Source organism: Lutra lutra, chromosome 14 (assembly GCF_902655055.1).
Source record: "Lutra lutra chromosome 14, mLutLut1.2, whole genome shotgun sequence".
Taxonomy (NCBI): Eukaryota; Metazoa; Chordata; class Mammalia; order Carnivora; family Mustelidae; genus Lutra; species Lutra lutra.
In genome coordinates, this window is record NC_062291.1 from 5,844,437 (window position 1) to 5,869,874 (window position 25,438).

The 25,438-nt window shown below is 42.9% G+C and overlaps 1 protein-coding gene across 5 annotated transcripts in view; it reads right to left on the minus strand.

The window, feature by feature from the left end:
* The window catches only part of TARBP1 (TAR (HIV-1) RNA binding protein 1), a 92,915-nt gene that overhangs the window by 45,601 nt on the left and 21,876 nt on the right, over window positions 1-25,438 (minus strand). For 4 of the 5 annotated variants that reach the window (XM_047701327.1, XM_047701326.1, XM_047701324.1 and 1 more), the window contains 3 exons: window positions 24,135-24,276; window positions 12,434-12,533; window positions 11,095-11,267 (listed from right to left, as the gene is read on the minus strand). In XM_047701327.1, the coding sequence (XP_047557283.1) occupies window positions 11,095-11,267; window positions 12,434-12,533; window positions 24,135-24,276 (415 nt within the window). The remainder of the gene's footprint in view (window positions 1-11,094; window positions 11,268-12,433; window positions 12,534-24,134; window positions 24,277-25,438) is intronic. The other variant, XM_047701325.1, reaches the window with a different exon arrangement.

A 25,438-nucleotide genomic window follows, 5' to 3' on the forward strand; every position in this document is an offset into this window, starting at 1 on the left:
GGTATGCCTGGACATGCCAGCAGGAAGCAGCCCAAAGACTTTCCGAACTGATCGAAGGGAGACAGCGGCCCAGGCCGCACGCTGGCCCCCGGAGGGATGACAGGTGGTGTGGGTCAAGACAGCCCCGCACGCTAACACTGGAAGCAACATGCACAGGAGCTGGGACGTCGGGGATGAAGGCCTAACCCTAAGCTGAGCGTCTGTTACACAAGAGAATCAACTTCTCCACGGGATATAAACATGACCCAGAGTCTCATGACATAGAATTCAAAATATCTAGGATTCAATCCAAAATAACTGGGCACGTGGAGCATCAGAAAATTCTTAGCTCGCAAGGGGAAAGACAGCGGGCCAACGCCAACAGCGAGAGGATGCCAACCCCAGAAAAACCTGATTCCAAACAGCTAATGGTAAAAGTGCGTCAGCAATCAATCAACACACCCTCTCGGAACATACAGGAAAACAAAGGCTCAGCAAAGAAATGTAAGGTACACACAAAAACCAAATGGGAATTTTGTAACTGGAAACTATAAGGACTGAAATTTTAATAACTCACCAGATGGAAACTGCAACAGAAAGGAGAAGCAGGAAAGGAGTCAGTGAACTTAAAAACACATCAACAAAATAAATTATATGCAGCATGACATAGTGTAACCAAACTGCTGAAAACTAAACACAAAGAAACAAGCTTGGAAGCAGAGGAAAACAGCACATCACATAGGTGGAGAACACACTGAATGACTACACAATTCTAATGAGAAACCACGGCAGCCAGAAGCGAATGGAATACGTTTAAATTGCTGAAAGAAAAGACCCGTCAAACCAGAATTTTATATCCAGTGAAAATAATCCTCAGGTGAAATAAAGACATTCTCAGATGAAGGAAAACTAAGAAAATTCACTGTCAGCAAACCTGTTCCAAAAGAAATGGTAAAAGCTGCTCTTCAAACGAAAGGCATAGGTGCCCCGGGAAAACAGGGGACGTCAGGGATGAAAGAAAAGGAAAAGAAACTGCAAACATCTAGGCAAATACAATAGGTTCTTCTCTTGTGATTTTTAAAATCTCTTTGATGGTTGAAAGCAACAATTATAACGTTGGTAGTTTTCAACAAACGTAGATATAAGACAACTATAATACCGGGGGTTAAAGGTTTGGGCAAAGGAGTCCATACGGTGGTAAAATTTCTACATTCATTTCAAGTGGTAAAACATTAATTCTAAACAGATTGAAAAGTTAGGTGTGCATACTGTGGTCCCTAAAGCAATCGCAAACACACACACACACAGAGTATTAGATATTTAGTAAAAAACACAATAGGTAAATTAAAATGGAATACAGTTGGGGCTCCTGGGTGGCTCAGTGGGTTGGGCCTCTGCCTTTGACTCGGGTCATGATCTAAGGGTCCCGGGATCGAGCCCCACATCGGGCTCTCTGCTCAGCAGGGATCCTGTTCCCCCCCCACCCCTGCCTGCCTCTCTACTTGTGATCTCTGTCTCTCTCTCTCTCTGAAAAATAAATAAGTAAATAAATCTTTATTTAAAGAAAATGGAATACAAAATAACGTTCAAACTGCCCAAAACAAGCCAAGAGAGGGAAAGACAGAAATGAAAAACAAAGGGAATAAATTGAATTAAAAAAAAGACTGGAATCAAAACATATACGTAATTATATTAAATGCAAATAGTAAAAAATCATGACCCAGTTATGCTATCAGAAATTTGCTTCAAATACAACAATCTAAATAGAATAAAAGTAAAAAGCTAGGAAATACTACTATGCAAACTCTAATCAAAACAAAGTGAGAGGGGCGCCTGGGTGGCTCAGTGGGTTAAGCCGCTGCCTTCGGCTCAGGTCATGATCTCAGGGTCCTGGGATCGAGTCCCGCATCGGGCTCTCTGCTCAGCAGGGAGCCTGCTTCCCTCTCTCTCTCTCTCTCTGCCTGCCTTTCTGTCTACTTGTGATCTCTCTCTGTCAAATAAATAAAATCTTTAAAAAAAAAACACAAAAAACAAAACAAAACAAAAAAAAAAACAAAGTGAGAGTGGTTACGTTACTACCAGACAAAGCAGACTTCGGAGTAGAAGAAATAACCGGGATAAAAAGGGATACTGCATAAAAAGGAAAGTCAACTCAACAAGAAAACGCACTATCCTAAACACACAGGCACCTAACAACAGAACTGCAGGACAGGAAGCCAAATAATAAAAATAGAAAGAGAAAGAGATAAACCCAAACTCAGAGCTAGAGACTTCAACACTCCTCTCTTAGTAACAGAGTAAACAAAAAACAGCAAGGACATAAAACTGAAAAATACCATGAAAATCTTGGATCTGGTATTTATAGGACACTCGACCCAACTACAGAGTACAAGGTGTTTGCGAATGCGCATGGAACAGTATACACTTGATCATAAATAACCCTTAATGAAGTTTCAAAACCTGAAACTCTACAAAGTATGCTAACTAGAGTCGAATGAAAAATAACAACAGAAAGATAAGAAGGAAATCTCTAAACACACTTCTAAATAATTCGAGAGTAAAAGAGAGTACCTCAAGAAAAGTTAGAAAATACTTTGAACTAAAATACAACATATCAAAAGTTTTGGGATTAAATTAAAGCAAAACTTAAAAAATTTATAGCACTACAGGTCATTTTCAAAAAGAAGATCTAAAATCAACAACCTAAACTTCCCCCTTAACTTCATTAGAAAGGCAAAATAAACCAAAAGCAAAGCAGACAGAAGCAAACAAAGACAGAAATCAATGAAACTGAAAAAAAAAAAAAAAAATCAATGAAAACCAAAAGCTGGTATTTTGAAAAGGTCAGTAAAATTCATGAACCACTAGCTGGTCTTAAGAGAGGCAGAGATAGGGGCGCCTGGGTGGCTCAGTGGGTTAAGCCGCTGCCTTCGGCTCGGGTCATGATCTCAGGATCCTGGGATCGAGCCCCGCATCGGGCGCTCTGCGGGGCGCCTGGGTGGCTCAGTGGGTTAAGCCGCTGCCTTCGGCTCGGGTCATGACCTCAGGATCCTGGGATCAAGCCCCGCATCGGGCTCTCTGCTCGGCGAGGAGCCTGCTTCCTCCTCTCTCTGCCTGCCTCTCTGCCTGCTTGTGATCTCTGTCAGATAAATAAATAAATCTTTAAAAAAAAAAAAAAAGAGAGGCAGAGAGAGAGAGGATACGAATTATCACAGACCCCCGATGCTGCACACATTAAAAGGAGAAGGGATTATCATGGACAATTCTAGAAATATAAATATTCCATCTCTAAAGAAAGATCCCAAGGATTCTATTTAAAACAAATGAACAAATAAACAAACAAAACAAAAAACCCCTCATAACAAGAGCTTCAGCGAGGTCAGAGGATACAAGGTCAACACATGAAAATCAATCACATTTCTGTATACTGGCCATACACAACTGAAAACCAAAATTTTTAAAAAATTTATCACATACTTGGGCACAAATCTAACAAAACCTGTACAGGATCTATATGCTGAAAACTAAAAAGCTCTGATGAAAAAAATAAAAGACACCGTATGTAAACTGAGAGACACACTATGTTCATGATCAAAAGTCTCAGTATAATAAAGGCAATTCTCCATAGATTAATCTATAGATTTAATGTGATTTCAGTCAAAATTCCAGCAGGATTTTTGTTTCTTGTAAATACAAGCTGATTATAAAGTTTATATGGAAAGGCAAAAGAACTAGAATATCCAGAAATAAGAATTTGAAAGAAGCATCCTACCCATTTAAAGAGTTATTGTAAATCTACAGTAACCAAAACAGGGTGGTGCTGGCCAAGGCATCAACATATAAATCAACAGAATAGAAGAGAGCCCAGAAGTAGAGCCACACAAATACGGCCAGTTATTTTTTAAACAATGTTACTGATATAATTCACGTGACATACTTCACCCATTAAAAGCATTTAATTCAATGGTATCTAGGACAGTCACAGATATGTGCAGCTGTCACCAGAGCCCACTTTTTAGAACACTTTGGTCACCACAGAGAGAAACCCCATCCCCTCTGAGCATCACCCTCACAAGCCTACGCCCCCTCCCTGCCCTACACAATCACTAATCCTTTCTCGGTCTCAGATCTGCCTCTTCTGGACGCGTCATATAAATGGAATCATATAATATATGGTCTTTTGTGACTGGTTTCTTTCACTTAAGCTGTTTCCAAAGTCCGTCCATGTTGTGGCATGTATCAGTAATTCATTCCTTTTCATGGCCAAATATAGCTACATCCCATCATTTATCCATTCATCCATCGAACTATTTTGGATTATTTCTGCCACACCTAATTAAATGTTTTTTGTTTTGTTTTTTTTGCAACAGTACAAAACTACAGAGAGAGGATAGTCTCAACAACAAAATAATGCTGAAAAACTGGATATCCACAGGCAAAACAAACAAAAAAACAAAACCTCAACCTAAACTTTACACCTTAAAAATTAACTCAAAATGTATCATAAATCCAAAAATAAAAATATTTAGGAGAAAATAAGAGAAAAGCCTATGTTACTTGGGGTTAAGGCAAAGGTTTCCTAAATAGGATACCTAATGCATAATCAATAAAACTAAAGAAAAAGGCAAACCGGACTTCACCAAAATGAAAACTTTTGCTCTACAAGAGACACTTAAACTGAAAAGCCAAGCTAGACCGGGAGAAAATATTTGTACATCCCATATCCAACAAAGGACTTGTATCCAGACTGTATCATGAATTCTCATTGTATCTATTTCATCCAAGTGCATGAAAACAAAGAACTCAATTTTAAAATAGGTAAAAAATGTGGACACTTTGCAAAGTGTGATATCTATCACTTAGAAATGTTCATTTTTTTAAAAGATCACATAGGATTCAAAATTACAGAATTTAAAATTTTCAAGTTACTTACTGTAGAGACACTCCTATGTGGCCTCTGAAGTAGGTAAAAAATCACTTGTCAGGTCAAGAAGCCACAAGTAAATGGTTGAAAAGTAAACATTTTCTTTAAGATGTTATTTATTTATTTTCTTTAAGATGTTATTTATTTATTTGACAGAGAGAGTGAGAAAGAGAGAAAGAACGAGTCTAAGCCAGGGGAGCAGGAGACAGAGAAGCAGGCTCCCCGCCGTGCAGAGAGCCCAATGCGGGGCTCGATCCCAGGACCCTGAGATCATGACCTGAGCCGAAGGCAGAGGCTTAACCCACTGAGCCACCCAGGCGCCCTGAAAGGTAAAACTTTTTACTCTAAAAGTAAGCATCATAACCCACGAACACACTAAGAACAGAATTCTCTGCCTTCCAGACTGTCCGTCTCCTCTTTCTCCTGTACACACCTGGTGATCGTACAAAGAAGTGAAAACAAAGTTAACCTGAGGCTCCAAGGGAAAGCCGAGGGCTCGCAGGACGCAGAATGACGGGACATGAAGAAACACAGGGGCTGTTCCCATCATCCTTGCTCTCACGGTGCTTCCCGTCAGCAGCCCACAGAAGACTCCCCCAGGCCTGCAGTCACTGCCACCTCCTCCGACTGAGCAGCTCCTCATAACACACAAACTGTGCAGACAACTTCAACCAGAAGCGGGTATACGTTTTTGCTTCCCACTCTCTGTCTCATATAATCAACCATGGCAACCGGTTCTGGATTCTGGTTGCCCAGAATCCCGAAAGTGGTACCAAAATTGGTCAAAAGCGGTCTCCTCAGTCAAAACCACAATGAGATCCCGCCTCACACCCATCAGGACAGCCACGACCAATAGACGGACAAGCGAGCGAGCACACGGAGAACCTGGACCCGCGCACCAACTGGACGCTAACTGGAACGTGGAACTGCGTGGCCACTAAGGAGACAGTATGGCGGTTCTTCAAAAACGTTAAACACAGAATTACCATGGGATCCAGCCACTCCACTTCTAGGTACATAACCAAAAGGAGAACTAAAGGCAGGGATGTGAGGAGCTGTTTGTACATTTGATGTTCAAAAGCAGCCTTACTGGGGTGCCTGGGTGGCTCAGTGGGTTAAGCCTCTGCCTTCGGCCCAGGTCATGATCTCAGGGTCCTGGGATCGAGCCCCGAGTCGGGCTCTCTGCTCAGCGGGGAGCCTGCTTCCTCCTCTTCCTCCTCTCTCTCTGCCTCTCTGACTACTTGTCATCTCTGTCAAATAAGTAAATAAATAAATATTAAAAAAAAAAAAAAAAGCAGACTTACTCACACGGCCAAAAAGTGGAAGCAGCCCGAGTCCCTGACGGTGACTGTGCAAACTTACACGTACCATGGGGTATTCGCCGCAAAAAGGAAGCCAAGTCTGACCCACTCTCCAGTGTGGATGAACCGTGAAGACATGACAGTTTGTGACATAAGCCCAGTGTGAGGCGACAAACACACATGACCGCACGGATCTGAGGTCCCTAGAACAGTCGATTCACAGCGACAGAAAGTTCAAAGGGGTCGCCAGGGGCTGGGGAAACACAGGGGATGAGGACCAGCCAGCACCCGGCAGGTACAGGGGCTCAGTCTGGCACGACAAGAAATTCTGGGGACGGATGGCGATGATGCGAATGTACAACAGGAACGGCACCAACTGGACACTTAGAAATGGGTCAAGTGTCCATTTCAGGTTACATGTATTTTGCCACAGTTTAAAAAAATAAAAGCTACCTCGGGAAGGAAAGGTCAAGTGGACACGGTAAGGCCACCAGAGGAGCATTTCCACAAACATAAAAATAAGCAGCACACAGTTATTCTGAGGTTTGAAAAAAGGACAGAACAGCATTTCATGAAAGTTCCTCATTTATGCGTCTCATGGATGCACCAAAAGGCATCACAACCCGAGTCGGAGCCTATTAGATTCACAGATCGGGCTGGAGGCGAACGGCCACAGGCCTGCTCTCACCCCGGCTCCATGCGCACCCTCGGGCTCCCCCACAAGCCTGCGACAGCTCCCCAGTCCGCCCACTAATCGTCCTTCCCAGGCGAATGTGCTCCCCACTCCCTCAGCTCCCTCTTTCGCTCAGAAAACACCACAGTTAGAAGGGGATGGCTGCTGCCGCACTGGCCTCTGCCCACCCACCCACACGTGGCCCCCTCAGCACCCCGTTGAAGGCAGCCCCTCTGCCGGTACCCCGGACCCCAAGCACTTTCGCCTCCTCTCAGCCACTGGAAGCAGACGTCCCCTCCTCACATCTTCAAAACTCCCCTCTACCAAATCGTTTCTATCGGCACAAAACACTGCTATTTTCTCCCCCAAAGGAAATAAAACTTCTCCCGTCCCACAGCAGCAGTCCCGTCTCTGCTCCCCCACACACAACACCCCTTGAAAGATCTGCCCAGACTCCAAACCTCCTTGCCACCCCTGAGCTGCCCCCCACCACCCAAAACGTTCTGTCAAGGTGACCCCCCATTTCCATGTTGCCAAAACCAACGGTCACTCTCAGCTCACCAGCAGTGTCTGGTGCCATTACCACTCCTTCCATCTGGCTTCCAGAACAGCACATTCTCCCGGTTTCTCTCTTCTCGTGCTGTAGTGAATTCCTCCCGAGTGTCCTCCGCCAGTTCCTCCCCAACCCCCTAGACATGGGTGCTCCCCACGCACCTGGATCTCTTCTCCATCTACACTGGCTCCCTTGGTGTTCTCATCCAGAGTTGTGGCTTTAAATACCATTGCTAGGCTAGGACCCCCAAATCTGTATTTCCAATCCATGCTTCTCCCTGAGCTCCAGACTCAGAGGGCCAAACCGGCTCACTGGCTCTACCAGAACACCTAACGGGTGCCCTGCACTTCATCTCCCCGAAGCTGAACTGCCCATCTTTACCCCAAAACCTTCTCCGACTCCAGTCCTTCTAGCCTCCGTTAAAGGCAATTCCCATCTGTCCACCTTCTCCAACAGCTGAGTGACCTCTGGGTTCTCTCTTGTCCTCAAAGCCCACATCCAAACCCATCAGCAAGTCCTGCTGGCTGAACCGTCCAAACACAAAGTCCTAGCACCACTCAGCGCACCCATGGCTAGTAGTCGTGCAGGCCTAGGAGCGCGTCTCCACGGCCCGGCTCCGGCCAGGCTCCCGTCCGGCTGGTGCTCTCTCAACACCAGGGCCGGGGGACCGTCCTCAACTCAACTCAGAGCTCAGCAACCCCCAGCTCCAACGCCTAGTAAGAGCCACACCTTAAACTGGCCCAGGGAGGGAGTCCTATGTAACTGACCCCACTTCCCTCTCAAAGCTCAAGTCCCAGTATTCTTCCCTTGATGCCTCCTGACTCCTCCCCGGCAGCCAGCTCCCCCGCGGGCACCCCCCACTCGCTGGGCGCTCTCCCGGGGGTGTGCGCAGGGCTCTGACCCCTCAACAGTTGCAGTCTTTGCTTGACGGGCTGTTCCCTTCACAGCGAGGTCTTCCTCCACCAGTCAGTGTACCTGTAACCCTCCACCCCCACCCCACCCAGCGTGTCCCGCCCCTTCCCTACCTTGTTTTCCCCCAACACCTGTCCAACTACCATATACTGTATAGTCCCTGCTCACCATCCCTCTGCCCACTGCATGCCTGTCCCCCCCAGTACAGGCGATCTCGACAAGGACAGGGATCTCCTCTATCATTCCACGCAGACACCCTAGTGCTCAACACAGTGCCTGGCACACAGACTATCAGCACTTCTTCGCTGAACGAATTCCCCAGCCCCAGCTCAAAGGCTCTCCACAGTGACCCCCAATTAAGACGGAAATAAGTTCAAACCTTGAGGATCAGCACAGTAACTGGTGCAGGCTAAGGGGAAGAGCAGGGGGAAAAGGCCTCTGGACAGACACTCCGCACACCCAGCCTCTTCCTCCCACGGCTCTTCTCCCCACGTGCCCCCACGCTGTTCCAAGGTTAATAGGTTAAGGAAAAAAAGGAGGACAAAGGAAAATGACAATAGTTGTACTCGGCAGGACATAGGTAAGACAAGATGTTGAAGCTGCTGTGGGAACATGGGGATTTATTATGATCTCTCCATTTTTCTATATACTTAATAATTTCCATAATAAAATACCGAAAATTGAAAGAATTTCAAACACAACAAGGCAAAGTTGCCCCAAACAGCTGCATACTGCTGAACCTCAATGTATTTCTGACTTTACCTGGTATGTCTTCACTGACCCTGGAACTGGTAATTAATTCCCAGACTGCTTCCTCATTTATAACAGGGAAATAACTAGTCACTCTTTTCCTCTTCTCTCATGAAAGACATCTTTCAGGATGAAGAACTCTTACAGATAATTAAGCGTGACATGGTTTACCAGTCACACCAACACCAACAGCTATCAAAAACAGGTCCGTCCTTGGCTCTTATTTGGGGACATAAAAAGGCCTGCGTGAGGTGCTAGAGGAACTCTTGGGTTTTGCTGCTGCTAAGAATAACATGTGTACATACTTTGGAACTGAAAGCTGGAAAAACAATTTTCATTATCTTATAAAGCTGAATACGCACAGACCCTAGGAATCAACACGTGTGCTGGAGAGATGCACACCCGGGCCCCGAAGACACGCAGACAAGTGTTCATGGCAGCACGCTCCGTCACAGTAATGAATTACAATACCAAGTCCAATACCAGGGAAAATGTGGTGTCTTCATGCAAAGGGAGATTATACAACAGGGAAAATAAGGAAGTCGAAGAAAGGCCGTGCATGAATCTTAGAAACATGTGACAGTGAGAAAAGAAGACTTCCCACAGTGAAGTAAGTTTTCTACAGAGCTCAAGAGCAGGAAAACAAGACACTACATTGTTGAGGAATATCAACAGATAAAGCAAAACCATTTTTTAAAGTGCACGGACGTGAAAAAGACAAAAGTCAAAATAAGGAAGCAAAAGGAGGGAACTGAGGAGTAACAGGTAATTTGCTCTTAGGCTGCATAATACGTTCATGTGTATTTGATTATTTGGCATCATAACGTATGTATAACCATCACACACTCGTGTGTGTGTGTGTGTGTGTGTGTGTGTAATATCACAATTTTCCAAAGGGCACTGATGACCCAGTCCTACTCTTGAAAGCACTAACCCTAGTAAAAATAGTCAAAGCATGTCAAATGAACCCATATTTATGCCCTTAAGGCGACGAAGACCTTACAAAAAGTGACTGTTACATGTACAGCATTGGGTTCCACTGCCATTTTTAAAAATATCAGAATCTGGAAACTGGCTTGAACATTTCCTAAGCCTATATTAAAATCGAATCCCATCAGTGTTATCCTCAGGGCAAGCCTAATACTGATGCTTCCCTAGGGTTCTCAAACAGCAGGTTTCTAGAATTCCAAGTGGAAGCGGGGGGACGGGATTGGGAGTCAAGTCTCTTCACTGAAGAGTGTCTCTAGTGTCTGTGGTTTTCTGCTACTGTCGCACATGAGTCTCGGTTTAAGGAGAGAACAAAGAGCTCAATGCTTCCACCACTCCACTTTCCGCAGGAAGTACATGCCACTTAAGAGGGGCTCAGAGACGAACGTACTCGAAAACAAGTCGTCGGGAAATGATACCATTGTTGTGTTTGAGCTTACGCTCTGCACGTCTAGCAGAGTGGCCATTAGAAATGGATCCTGCTTAACCATACATGAAACAGGGAGCAGCTTCACGTCTGGAAATTAATGAGTGAGCGTAAATGAAAAAAAAAAAAAAAAAAACAAACAAAAGCAAATAAAATCTCATTCCACAACAACAGTAACCAGCGACCATACACGCTAGACGCCAGTTCCGTGAGCCTGCGCCACGGTCTTCCCAGCACCACCAGGGGGCACTCGGTCAATGTTTGCGGAACGTGTGGGGGAATCCTTTGATTTAAAAGGTCAGGAATTGGGACGCCTGGGTGGCTCAGTGGGTTAAGCCACTGCCTTCGGCTGGGGTCATGATCCCAGCATCCTGGGATAGAGTCCCACATCAGGCTCCTTGTTCTGTAGGGAGCCTGCTTCTCCCTCTGCCTCTGCCTGCCACTCTGTCTGCCTGTGCTCGCTCTCTCTCTCTCTGACAAATAAATAAATAAAATCTTTAAAAAAAAAAAAAAAAAGTCAGGAATTTCCTCGTTCTAACCACCAACCATGCACCAAGCAAGACACCGACAGAAACTGCGTGTCCTCACCATCTCGGGCACCGGAACCTGTCAACATGCAAGTGTGCAGTAGCTTCAACAGCAACTGGAGGCATCTGTCGGCTCTCAGCACGGGCATGTAGGCATTGGTGCCCAACTTCAGAAGGGAGTCCAGGAGAGGGTCTAAGAATATCCTTAATACATTCTGGGTTCTCCTCTTTTCACTAGGTATTAAAAGACATGCCCAAATCAAGCATTGCAAAAGCATGAAGAAATTACTTTCCATCTCTAACTCGTGGAACTGGGGAGCTACTGGATGTGATTGGACAGACTCGGTCGCACGGACGCTGCGGACACCTGGTGCCTACTAGGGCAGATCTGCCCTCCGGCTCCTTGCTGACCTCGCAGTCTAGGCTTTCTTGGTAGATTCTCTGTGCGCTCGCGAAGGAAGCACAGGGAAGAACATATCACACTCGACTCCAGGCACAAGTAGGAAGGAAATCCGATACCCAATTTATTTGTAAATTAAAGTGCCGAGACCCTGATATCATAATTCAAAAAAAAAAAACAAAAAAACAAAAACGTGTACTAGTCAAGGAAATGAGATGCTAACAAAAAATAAAAAGAAATTAAGGGTTTATAAAAAACCAACATAATCAACTTTCATACTGAAATTCTGTCTACAGAAGAGATTTGATGTTAATCAAATCAACCACGTATGCAAATACACTAGCAAATGACGCTGCTTCCTGCAACAATTATACTCTGGTGAGAACTGATCTGTGCACATTCTTGAAATATTTATGGTTGAATTTTATCTTTATTACATTAAAAAAATTATACATTTTACAAAAGGGTCAAATTCCTGAATTTCTTTACCTAATCTTATGCTAGAATCTTATAACCTATTCTTTTAATATTCTTTTTAAGGGGCGCCTGGGTGGCTAAGTGGGTTAAGCCTCTGCCTTCGGCTCAGGTCATGGTCTCAGGGTCCTGGGATCGAGCCCCACATCAGGCTCTGCTCAGCAGGGAGCCTGCTTCTCCCTCTCGCTCTGCCTGCTTCTCTGCCTACTTGTGATCTCTGTCAAATAAATAAATAAAATCTTTTAAAAAAAATATTCTTTTATAAAACCAGTGATTAGTATATATAGTTTTTCTCTAACAGTTGAACTTTCTTCAAAAGACTAATAAGTCCCTATTCCTACCAATTTATTATTAATTTTAGACATTTCTCTAGCATACCGCCAGTGCTCTGGTTTCTCCCTTTCATACACTATGATCAATTCCACACCCATCATAGAAAAGTCTGAACAGGGACCATACATCTGATTAGGCTTTTAAAAAAAAAAAAAAAAAAAAAAGATTTCTTTCCAAGTTTTGAAACACTTACCTGTACTGCGTCTTCATTCCTTCCACATCTACAGCCAGCAAGACCATCATAGCAACGAGCTTGGCTTCAAACCAGTCAGGCATAAAGCAGTCTTCTCCTGCTGAAATAACAAGAGTTGAGGTTTGTAAAGCATTAACAAAATCCTTCAAAGATGATGTTTCAAGAAGGAAACAGCTACAGGAGCATACCTTATCAATATCAAATTAGAAGCATGGAGGTGTGCAGAAGCATACTCCTGGGCATAGCTGTTTCGATGACCGCGGTAGTGAGCAGTATAAAATGGCACAACGGGGTGCGCACTAGGAGGCCGTGCCCTCATCTGTCTGGGGAATAAGAGAAAGTCCCCTGAGGAAGGACAACCGGGCTGAGCACGAAGGCTGAGGAAGAGTACAGCAGGTGAAGGGCAGCAAGGCTTCCCCAAGGAAGGCAGAACATGCTGAAGGTCCTCTGGAGAACGGGGACGCCACGTTCCAGGGGACAGAAGGATGCCCGTGCAGCAGGGCACAGGAGTGGGAGGGAGTGCCAGAGTCGAGGTGACACAGACACCCAGGGAAGAGCCCAGGGGACTTAGCGGGCCATGCAGAGAATTCCTGTCTGACCCTACAGGCTAGGGGAAGCCACTTCAGGTTAAAGTGAAGGCTCAGCGAAGAAAAGGAAACATCTGTAGATCCAAATTAGTAGTTTAAAAAGACTTCTCCGGGTACAATGCAGAAGAGGGACTGTACAGGAAGAGGAGATTCGAGGAGATGCATTAAGAGACAAGTCTAGTTATTTCAGTTGAGAAAGGAAAATTGCCTAAAAGGTAAGCAGCAGGAGGATGGAATGGGTATGGGCCCAAAGGCTCTGGAGCCTCGGACCCGTGTCTGAGGCCCAGTCCTGTGCTACTTTGCTGTGGGACCCTGCGACAAGGGCTTATCCTCTCAGAGAGCTTAGGTCTGCGCTGTAACTAACATAACATTATGCATCAGCTACACTCAAAGAAATAAAACAGAACAAAAACCTCAAAAACAACAAAAAAAGAAAGTTTACGTCATCTTCTGTGAAATAAAACTAATAAAACCTATGACTCTCCTTGGGTTTATTATAAAAATTAAATTTACTCAAAAGTTTCTAGAATAAGTTTTGGAAGACAGAACATGGTTAACAGATAGAATGAGTATTTTACCATCTCTAAAAGCCAATTAAGCAAAAATAAGCCATGAACGGATTTCTTTTTCATTCATGGTGTATTATTATAGCAAGATCACACCTTTCACCTCGATTCCCAAGAAAAATTTAGGTAAGAGATCTAGTTTTCCAGCTCAGTAGTTTAAATACTTGAACCATTTTCTTAAATATGCTAATATATTTCGGGGGTAATTTCATATATTTTAACATAAATTTAATGGAATACTACAGAAGATAAACCCAGTTTAAAAACACAACAAAAGGATGTTATAGATTATTTTTTAAATGCTATAAAAGCCACTCTAGTTGCCATCACTAAAAAAAATCTGCTCATATTTTTTTTTAAAGTCCCAGGGTTGGTGCTATCCCAGAAAATGGAGTAGGCTAAACCTGTTAAGTGTTGTAAAGACGAGTTATTGAAACTTGTTCTTGGGAACATTTTTCCTCACATTACTGCTTCCTACCACACACTTATACGATGTCCTTCATAGGCACAGACTAAGACACTGTCATTCACGGGCTGTCCTGCAAGCAGACACCCTGGACATCGCAGGAGCTGGCGGGGAGGGGGTGCCGCTCCGGTCGCGCTCTCATGGCATGGCAGCAGGGAGCCCCAACCTCAAGTACAACACGCGTGGGAATGACCAGCACACACAGCGGGTCCTCAACGCGGCTAACACGACTGTTCTCACTTCCTTCAGCAAAGCACAGCAGCGTTCTGGAAACACGGAGCCTGCTCGACATCCTAGGCTACTGCTCACCTTGGATACTGCAAAGGAAGGTTATATATCTGAAGTGGAGTTTTAATGGAGTTTGACTTCTGCTGTCAAGGGATGCCACTGGTCCAGACCAGAACAACAGGGCACCTTGCTCCTCCAGTGTAAGCCACGCCCTGGCAGGTGCACCTGACATGGGGTGCTCCCTGAGGACCTGGCCACCACAGGAAGCAAGTCCACGCTACAGAGTGTGGCTCACAAACCCGCGCCTGGTGCAGAATCCTCTGGAGGCTTTGTCAGTACAGAGGGTAAACGCGACCCCCCTCCCTGAGTCTGATTCAACAGGCCTGGCACAGAGCTGGAGGATTTGTTTTCTAAAGAGTATCCAGGTGAAGCTGGTGTTGCTGGTCTAGAAACCATACTCTGCAAACCACTGAGGGGGAAGTCCCCATTTCGCACACTGAAGCTAGAGAAGTGGAGGCAACAATGGTTTTAAAGAGACAAAAGAATCGTTGGCTCTGACTGATCACCTGAATGCATTTTAGCCCCGAATCATGGTCAAATCTTGCTACCATAAAGTTCAAACACCGAGTGTAATTCTAGAAAATGCAAACTAGTCTGCGATGTTGGAGAGCATACGGGCTTGTCTGGGGTGTGGAGGAAAGGTAAAGTGGAGGGAAGGATTAAAAAAGTCATGAAAAGGGCGGGGGAGGAGTCAAGATGGCGGAGAAGTAGCAGCTGAGACTACTTCAGGTAGTGGGAGATCAGGTAGATAGCTCATCTAAAGATTACAAACACCTACAAATCCAACGGGAGATCGAAGAGAAGAACAGCAATTCTAGAAACAGAAAATCAACCACTATCTGAAAGGTAGGACTGGCGGAGAAGTGAATCCAAAGCGACGAGAAGATAGACCGCGGGGGGAGGGGCCGGCTCCCGGCGAGCGGCGGAGCAAAGGAGCACAAAATCAGGACTTTTAAAAGTCTGTTCCGCTGAGGGACATTGCTCCAGAGGCTTAACTGGGGTGAAGCCCACGCAGAGTCAGCGTGGCCTCAGGTCCCGCAGGGTCGCAGAAGGATCAGGGTGGCTGAGTGTCGCAGAGCTCACAGGTATTAGAACGGGGAAGCCGGCTACAGAGACAGAGCCGAGGAGTGACTCTCAGCTCGGGGTTGCCTTGAACCGGTCGCAGGCTCGGTCAGCTCGGAGCACGGCCAGAGGCCAGGGTGACGGGAGTCATTGGGCGCTGTTCTCTGGGGGCGCACTGAGGAGTGGGGCCCCGGGCTGTCGGCTCCTCCGGGCCGGACACCGGGAGGCTGCCATCTTCATTCCCGTCTTCCGGACTCTACGGAAAGCGCTCAGGGAACAAAAGCTCCCGAAAGCAAACCCAGCAAACCCGAGCAGATTACTCAGCGCGGCCCCGGGTAAGGGCGGTACAACTCCGCCTGGGGCAAAGACGCTTGAGAATCACTACAACAGGCCCCTCCCCCAGAAGATCAACGGGAAACCCAGCCAGGACCAAGTTCACCTACCGAGGAGTGCAGTTTCAATAGCAAGGAGAGCGGCGGAATTTCAGAGGAGAAGAAAGCAAAACACGGAACTCATGGCTTTATCCCCATGATTCTTTAGCCTTGCAGTTAAATTAATTTTTTTTTCTTTCCTTTTTCAATTTTTTTTCTTCTTCTGATAAATTTTTTTAACTTTTACCCTTTTCTTTTTTAACATTTTTTAACTAGTTTATCTAATATATATATATTTTTTTCCTTTTTATACTTTTTCTTTATTGGTTTTTTTTTTTATTTTTTTTTTCTTTCTTTCTGAACCTCTTTTTATCCCCTTTCTCCCCCCCACAATTTGGGATCTCTTCTGATTTGGCTAAAGCATATTTTCCTGGGGTTGTTGCCACCCTTTTAGTATTTTACTTGCTCCTTCATATACTCTTATCTGGACAAAATGACAAGGCGGAAAAATTCACCACAAAAAAAAGAACAAGAGGCAGTACCAAAGGCTAGGGACCTAATCAATACAGACATTGGTAATATGTCAGATCCAGAGTTCAGAATGACAATTCTCAAGGTTCTAGCCGGGCTCGAAAAAGGCATGGAAGATATTAGAGAAACCCTCTCGGGAGATATAAAAGCCCTTTCTGGAGAAATAAAAGAACTAAAATCTAACCAAGTTGAAATAAAAAAAGCTATTAATGAGGTGCAAACAAAAATGGAGGCTCTGACGGCTAGGATAAATGAGGCAGAAGAAAGAATTAGCGATCTAGAAGACCAAATGACAGAGAATAAAGAAGCTGAGCAAAAGAGGAACAAACAGCTACTGGATCACGAGGGGAAAATTCGAGAGATAAGTGACACCATAAGATGAAACAACATTAGAATAATTGGGATTCCAGAAGAAGAGGAAACAGAGAGGGGAGCAGAAGGTATGTTGGAGAGAATTATTGGAGAGAATTTCCTGAATATGGCAAAGGGAACAAGCATCAAAATCCAGGAGGTTCAGAGAACCCCCCTCAAGATCAATAAGAATAGGTCCACACCCCATCACCTAATAGTAAAATTGACAAGTCTTAGTGACAAAGAGAAGATCCTGAAAGCAGCCCGGGAAAAGAAGTCTGTAACGTACAATGGTAAAAATATTAGATTGGCAGCAGACTTATCCACAGAGACCTGGCAGGCCAGAAAGAGCTGGCATGATATATTCAGAGTACTAAACGAGAAAAACATGCAGCCAAGAATACTATATCCAGCTAGGCTATCATTGAAAATAGAAGGAGAGATTAAAAGCTTCCAGGACAAACAAAAACTGAAAGAATTTGCAAACACCAAACCAGCTCTACAGGAAATATTGAAAGGGGTCCTCTAAGCAAAGAGAGACCCTAAAAGTAGTAGATCAGAAAGAAACAGAGACAATATACAATAACAGTCACCTTACAGGCAATACAATGGCACTAAATTCATATCTCTCAATACTTACCCTGAATGTTAATGGGCTAAATGCCCCAATCAAAAGACACAGGGTATCAGAATGGATAAAAAAAACAAAACCCATCTATATGTTGCCTCCAAGAAACTCATCTTAAACCTGAAGACACCTCCAGGTTTAAAGTGAGGGGGTGGAAAAGAATTTACCATGCTAATGGACATCAGAAGAAAGCAGGAGTGGCAATCCTTCTATCAGATCAATTAGATTTTAAGCCAAAGTCTACAATAAGAGACGAGGAAGGACACTATATCATACTCAAAGGAACTATCCAACAAGAAGATCTAACAATTTTAAATATCTATGCCCCTAAAGCGGGAGCAGCCAACTATATAAACCAATTAATAACAAAATCAAAGAAACATATTGACAATAATACAATAATAGTAGGGGACTTTAACACTCCCCTCACTGAAATGGACAGATGATCCAAGCAAAAGATCAACAAGGAAATCAAGGCCTTAAATGACACACTGGACCAGATGGACATCACAGATATATTCAGAACTTTTCATCCCAAAGCCACAGAATACACATTCTTCTCTAGTGCACATGGAACATTCTCCAGAATAGATCACATTCTTGGTCCTAAATCAGGTCTCAACTGTTATCAAAAGATTGGAATCATTCCCTGCATATTTTCAGACCACAATGCTCTGAAGCTAGAACTCAATCACAAGAGGAAATTTGGAAAGAACCCAAATACATGGAGACTAAACAGCACCCTTCTAAAGAATGAATGGGTCAACCAGGAAATTAAAGAAGAATTGAAAAAATTCATGGAAACAAATGATAATGAAAACACAACGGTTCAAAATCTGTGGGACACAACAAAGGCAGTCCTGAGAGGAAAATATATAGCGGTACAAGCCTTTCTCAAGAAACAAGAAAGGTCTCAGGTATACAACCTAACCCTACACCTAAAGGAGCTGGAGAAAGAACAAGAAAGAAACCCTAAACCCAGCAGGAGAAGAGAAATCATAAAGATCAGAGCAGAAATCAATGAAATAGAAACCAAAAAAACAATAGAACAAATCAACGAAACTAGGAGCTGGTTCTTTGAAAGAATTAATAAGATTGATAAACCCCTGGCCAGACTTATCAAAAAGAAAAGAGAGAGGACCCAAATAAATAAAATCATGAATGAAAGAGGAGAGATCACAACGAACACCAAAGAAATACAGACAATTATAAGAACATACTATGAGCAACTCTACGCCAACAAATTTGACAATCTGGAAGAAATGGATGCATTCCTAGAGACATATAAACTACCACAACTGAACCAGGAAGAAATAGAAAGCCTGAACAGACCCATAACCAGTAAGGAGATTGAAACAGTCATCAAAAATCTCCAAACAAACAAAAGCCCAGGGCAGATGGCTTCCCGGGGGAATTCTACCAAACATTTAAAGAAGAACTAATTCCTATTCTCCTGAAACTGTTCCAAAAAATAGAAATAGAAGGAAAACTTCCAAACTCATTTTATGAGGCCAGCATCACCTTGATCCCAAAACCAGACAAGGATCCCATCAAAAAAGAGAACTACAGACCAATATCCTTGATGAACAAGATGCAAAAATTCTCACCAAAATACTAGCCAATAGGATTCAACAGTACATTAAAAGGATTATTCACCACAACCAAGTGGGATTTATTCCAGGGCTGCAAGTTTGGTTCAACATCCGCAAATCAATCAGTGTGATACAACACATTAATAAAAGAACAAGAACCATATGATACTCTCCAGAGATGCTGAAAAAGCATTTGACAAAGTACAGCATCCCTTCCTGATCAAAACTCTTCAAAGTGTAGGGATAGAGAGCACATACCTCAATATTATCAAAGCCATCTATGAAAAACCCACCGCAAATATCATTCTCAATGGAGAAAAACTGAAAGCTTTTCCGCTAAGGTCAGGAACACGGCAGGGATGTCCGTTATCACCACTGCTATTCAACATAGTACTAGAAGTCCTAGCCTCAGCATCAGACAACAAAAGGAAATTAAAGGCATCCAAATCGGCAAAGAAGAAGTCAAACTATCACTCTTCGCAGATGATATGATACTATATGTGGAAAACCCAAAAGACTCCACTCCGAAACTGCTAGAACTTGTACAGGAATTCAGTAAAGTGTCAAGATATAAAATCAATGCACAGAAATCAGTTGCATTTCTCTACACCACCAACAAGACAGATGAAAGAGAAATTAAGGAGTCCATCCCATTTACAATTGCACCCAAAACTATAAGATACCTAGGAATAAACCTAACCAAAGAGACTAAGAATCTATACACAGAAAACTATAAAGTACTCATGAAAGAAATTGAGGAAGACACAAAGAAACGGAAAAATGTTCCATGCTCCTGGATTGGAAGAATAAATATTGTGAAAATGTCTATGCTACCTAAAGCAATCTACACATTTAATGCAATTCCTATCAAAGTACCATCCATTTCTTTCAAAGAAATTATTTCAAATAATCCTAAAATTTATATAGAACCAGAAAAGACCTCGAATAGCCAAAGCAATATTGAAAAAGAAAGCCAAAGTTGGTGGCATCACAATTCCGGACTTCAAGCTCTATTCCAAAGCTGTCATCCTCAAGACAGCATGGTACTGGCACAAAAACAGACACATAGATCAATGGAACAGAATAGAGAGCCCAGAAATAGACCCTCAACTCTATGGTCAACTCATCTTCGACAAAGCAGGAAAGAATGTCCAATGGAAAAAAGACAGCCTCTTCAATAAATGGTGTTGGGAAAATTGGACAGCCACATGCAGAAAAATGAAATTGGATCATTTCCTTACACCACACATGAAAATAGACTCAAAATGGATGAAGGATCTCAATGTGAGAAAGGAATCCATCAAAATCCTTGAGGAGAACACAGGCAACAACCTCTTCGACCTCAGCCGCAGCAACGTCTTCCTAGGAACATCGCCAAAAGCAAGGGAAGCAAGGGCAAAAATGAACTATTGGGATTTTATCAAGATCAAAAGCTTTTGCACAGCAAAGGAAACAGTTAACAAAACCAAAAGACAACTGACAGAATGGGAGAAGATATTTGCAAATGACATATCAGATAAAGGGCTAGTGTCCAAAATCTATAAAGAACTTAGCAAACTCAACACCCAAAGAACAAATAATCCAATCAAGAAATGGGCAGAGGACATGAACAGACATTTCTGCAAAGAAGACATCCAGATGGCCAACAGACACATGAAAAAGTGCTCCATAGCACTCGGCATCAGGGAAATACAAATCAAAACCACAATGAGATATCACCTCACACCAGTCAGAATGGCTAAAATTAACAAGTCAGGAAATGACAGATGCTGGCGAGGATGCGGAGAAAGGGGAACCCTCCTACACTGTTGGTGGGAATGCAAGCTGGTGCAACCACTCTGGAAAACAGCATGGAGGTTCCTCAAAATGCTGAAAATAGAACTACCCTATGACCCAGCAATTGCACTGCTGGGTATTTACCCTAAAGATACAAACGTAGTGATCCGAAGGGGCACGCGCACCCGAATGTTTATAGCAGCAATGTCTACAATAGCCAAACTATGGAAGGAACCTAGATGTCCATCAACAGACGAATGGATAAAGAAGATGTGGTATATATACACAATGGAATACTATGCAGCCATCAAAAGAAATGAAATCTTGCCATTTGCGACAACGTGGATGAACTAGAGGGTATCATGCTTAGCGAAATAAGTCAATCGGAGAAAGACAACTATCATATGATCTCCCTGATATGAGGGAGAGGAGATGCAACACGGGGGGTTAAGGGGGTAGGAGAAGAGTAAATGAAACAAGATGGAATTGGGAGGGACACAAACCATAAGTGACTCTTAATCTCACAAAACAAACTGAGGGTTGATGGGGGGAGGGGGGTTGAGGTGGGTGGGATTATGGACACTGGGGAGGGTATGTGCTATGGTGAGTGCTGTGAAGTGTGTAAACCTGGTGATTCACAGACCTGTACCCCTGGGGATAAAAATATATTATATGTTTATAAAAAATAAAATTAATTAATTACAAAAAAAAAAGTCATGAAAACACTTTGAGCCTGAAAGGATAGGCACATTACGTCACCACGCTGGTGGGTTTCAACAAACGTAGGTCCAAACCCATCACACGTGCAGCTTAAACATGTACAGGGTGATGCAAGTCAATCATACCTCAACGCTGTTTTTAAAACGTATTGTACGGGCGCCTGGGTGGCTCAGTGGGTTAAGCCGCTGCCTTCGGCTCAGGTCATGATCCCAGGTCCTGGGTTCGAGCCCCGCATCGGGCCTTCTGCTCAGCAGGGAGCCTGCTTCCTCCTCTCTCTCTCTGCCTGCCTCTCTGCCTACTTGTGATTTCTCTCTGTCAAATAAATAAATAAAATCTTTAAAAAAAAAATAAAACGTATTGTACAACTGCAATATACTACTTCAGAGCTAATCTGTGTCTCTAAAAAAAAAAAAAATGTAACCAAGAAATCTAAAGATTTATTCATTTGAATAAATGAGAGAGAGACTCAGAGAGAGATCAGAGAGAGAAACTCCGAAAGAGATCACAAGTAGGCAGAAAGAGAGGAGGAAGCAGGCTCCCTGCTGAACAGAGAGGACCCTGAGACAGAGAGGACCCCAGGACCCTGAGATCATGACCTGAGTCAAAGGCAGAGGCTTTAACCCACTGAGCCACCCAGGCGCCCTCTTGATTACATTTTAAGTAGACATATCATTTAACTACAAATGTCCTTTCCATGGGACCGCTTGATTTAAGTATACATTTCTTCAAATGTATTTCCCTCCCTGGTTAATCTTAGCACATCCAAGGTCTGACCAGCCTTCAGGGCTCTTTCCAAACTATGTTTCACTTTCCGTAATTCAGAAAGCCTGCCCCGAAAGGTCTTCGGCATGTTTGTTCACAGGTGATGCCGGTTGTGTTGTTTTGCTGCTATTCCTTTGTTCTGTTGTCTTGGGTACCAGGTGTCCAATAGGGTGTGTGTATGCACGTTTATGTGTGTGTATGTGCCCCATATCCCCCTTGCCACCTACAATTCCTTCTTGGGCTCCATGCAACAGACAGAGGACAGATACATAAATACACAGACAGACACCTCCCTACTTTCAGCTCCCTGGATGCAAGTTCATGCAAGCCTTGTGGGACGCTCCTTCCCGCTTTTCACCTTCATTTCTGCCCAGTGGTCAGATGTCACCCATAGGGTGACCTCCCTCTACTTCTGCTGGTCTATCCATGCCAAGCAGGCACTGCTTACAGAGGTTCCCCAGCCTGGTGCTCATTACGTCTTTTGAGGCACTGTGCTAAGATTATCTGCTTACCCATCAACCTCCTTGCTAGACGACGCTCTCTCTGAGGGCAGGAGATACAGTTTTTATCTCTGTGACTCCGTGCCCAGCTCTTAGAAGACACTCGATATACGTCTGCGGAATCGACAGTACAAAATCTATCAGCACCAACTATGCCAAAACCCAGAGAAAAAGCTACTTTACATGTAGAACCTGATTGAAAATAGTGTTTTGGCCACTAAGTCCCTATATAAGAACAAAACTGAAAAAACTACTTTTATGTTCAGAAACTCAAGCTGAATTTTGTTTGGTTGGAACTTATTAACTTGCTCTGAAAACTGCCCCAGTAATTGTTAATTAAACTTTATAAAGGCACTCGGCCAAGGGCATTAAAAGTCGAACAAAAATATTAAAACACACACAAACACCTCTTTTGCACCTAAAATCAAGTTTTAATTTTTTTAAAAAATTTAGAATAGTCTATTAAACCATGTATTTTAAGTCCTAGAAATATTACAGAAAAATTCTAAAAATATTGTTTCATATGATTTTGAATATTTACTCAGCTCTGATGCTGATATACTCTGAATTATAAAACAAGTTCTGAAGACATTTTAGGGACTTTAATGTATGTTTAGTCTAGTAGGGATGAAAATTTATTTACTTCTATAGGCCTAACAAAAGAATCCTCCCAAGTAACAGCACAGAGAATTTATTAGAGGGGGAATAAAACACGAAAGAGAAATGTTCTAAGAAGGAAAAACAGATAAACTCATTTATTTCAGAAGAATAATTATCTGATCATTTAAAGCCTATTCTAGGATCAGGTTAGAGAAAACAGTACATGAAAACGACTTGGTCTGAGACAAAGCCGTGTTAAATATAAAGATGCAATTTACCCAAATTATCAACTAAGGGCTTTAATGAAGAAGAAGCATTAGAAATGTAAAAAGAACCCTAATTAATGAATCTGCTAATACTTCTTCCCTCAGTGCGGTCTTACCCATTTCCCTAAAGAAGCTGGAAAATGGATCTTGACTGAGTACCTGGTAAAAAGAAAAAAAACCATCCTTTCAAATATAATTTTTCTCTAAAACTACTTTTCACATGAGTTCATACTACATGTGATGTTCTGAAAACAAACACACAAAAGATGCAGTGATTTATCTACAAATACTTCCACTCACAGAGGCTTTATGAACACATCGGCGGTATTTAGCCCATGAGGATTCACTAATCATAGAATCAGTTTGTCTCTGTCCAATTCCTATTCTGACAACTTACTAGTTTCTTAAAACATAAAGAAGTAGTTTAAAATCTCAAGTCCTAGACCAGATGAAGTACAAGTTAGGAAACGTGTTTTTACATTCCGTTTCTTTACATTATTTGGCTGAAAGTACGAGTTTGGGATCAGAAAGTCGGCACATATTTGGTTAAACTTCTATCTGGATTGGAAAAACTAGTTAAAAGTTCTTTGGAAGTAATTTGGTGATGTGAATCATATAAAGGACTTCAGACTTACTTTCCCCAGCAGGTAATGTAATATATTCTTGAACTAGGTTCTTCACGTAAGCATTTAAAGACGGTATCTCGGGAAGTCCAGTGGGACTACAGGCTGAGGCTTGCCCAAAACAGCTTTCATTAACACGCAGCCAATCACAGAGCTAGGAAAGAAAAGAGTCATTACTTTATTTTAAAAACCTAACTGAGCAAAGGGTTTCTGATTTCCCTAAGCCAAGTTTCTTTCCTCCACGATAAACTGAATTTAAATATCTGAACACAACAGGGGCGCCTGCGGGGCTCAGTCACATAAGCATCTGACTTCAGCTCAGGTCATGGTCTCAGGGTCCTGGGGTAGAGTCCCAGGTCAGGCTTCCTGCTCAGCGAGGAGTGTGCTTGTCCCTCTGTCCCTCCCCCTGCTCGTGCCCCGCCCCCTCAAATAAATAAAATCTTAAAAAAAAAAAAAAAAACTCAAGACAACAAAGTAATAGAACATTTAGTCACGACTGAATTCTACAGAGCGTGCAGACAGAAAAAATATGTGTATCCGTATATATACATGTGCGCGTATCTATACATGAATATATAAACTTCATTTACAGGCAAGAATTTTTAAAGTACCTAATATATAGTGCACATTTTGGTAAGGTTTTCTAAAGAACATCTCTGTGAAAAATGACACATTATGTAAACCAAATTACAACCGTAAATTAAAATAAAATTGAAATTCATTCCTGCTTCCTATACTAAAACAAGGTATGTTTGTTTTTCTATTAGTTATAATGAAAGTTTCTACCCTCCTCACAAGTGTACTTTCTATCACATGTGCATTTTTTAAAACATATTAACTTAAAAGAGGAATACTAGTCCTTCTTCGTTCTTTTTAAAAAGATTTGCAAATCTAAAAGTCACATAATTCATCTTTGATTCCAAGTAATAGTGAATTTTGTTTTGAAATCGAATTATGTCCTCAGTTTTCTTTTTTTTTTTAATTTATTTATTTGACATAGAGAGATCACAAGTAGGCAGAGAGGCAGGCAGAGAGAGACGGAGAAGGAGGCTCCCTGCTGAGCAGAGAGCCCGATGTGGGGCTCGATCCCAGGACCCTGGGATCTTGACCTGAGCAGAGGCTTTAACCCACAGAGCCCCCCAGCGCCCCCTCAGTTTTCTTTTTATAGCATATCTCTTACTTTACAAATTCAACATATGAATTTAAATATGAAGCAAATAACTATGAAGTAAGTCTTTCTAAAAATAAGAATTTTTTTAAAAAGTATCCCTTGCATTGGGGTTCACCAAAATTACATACAAGGAGACAATAATGTC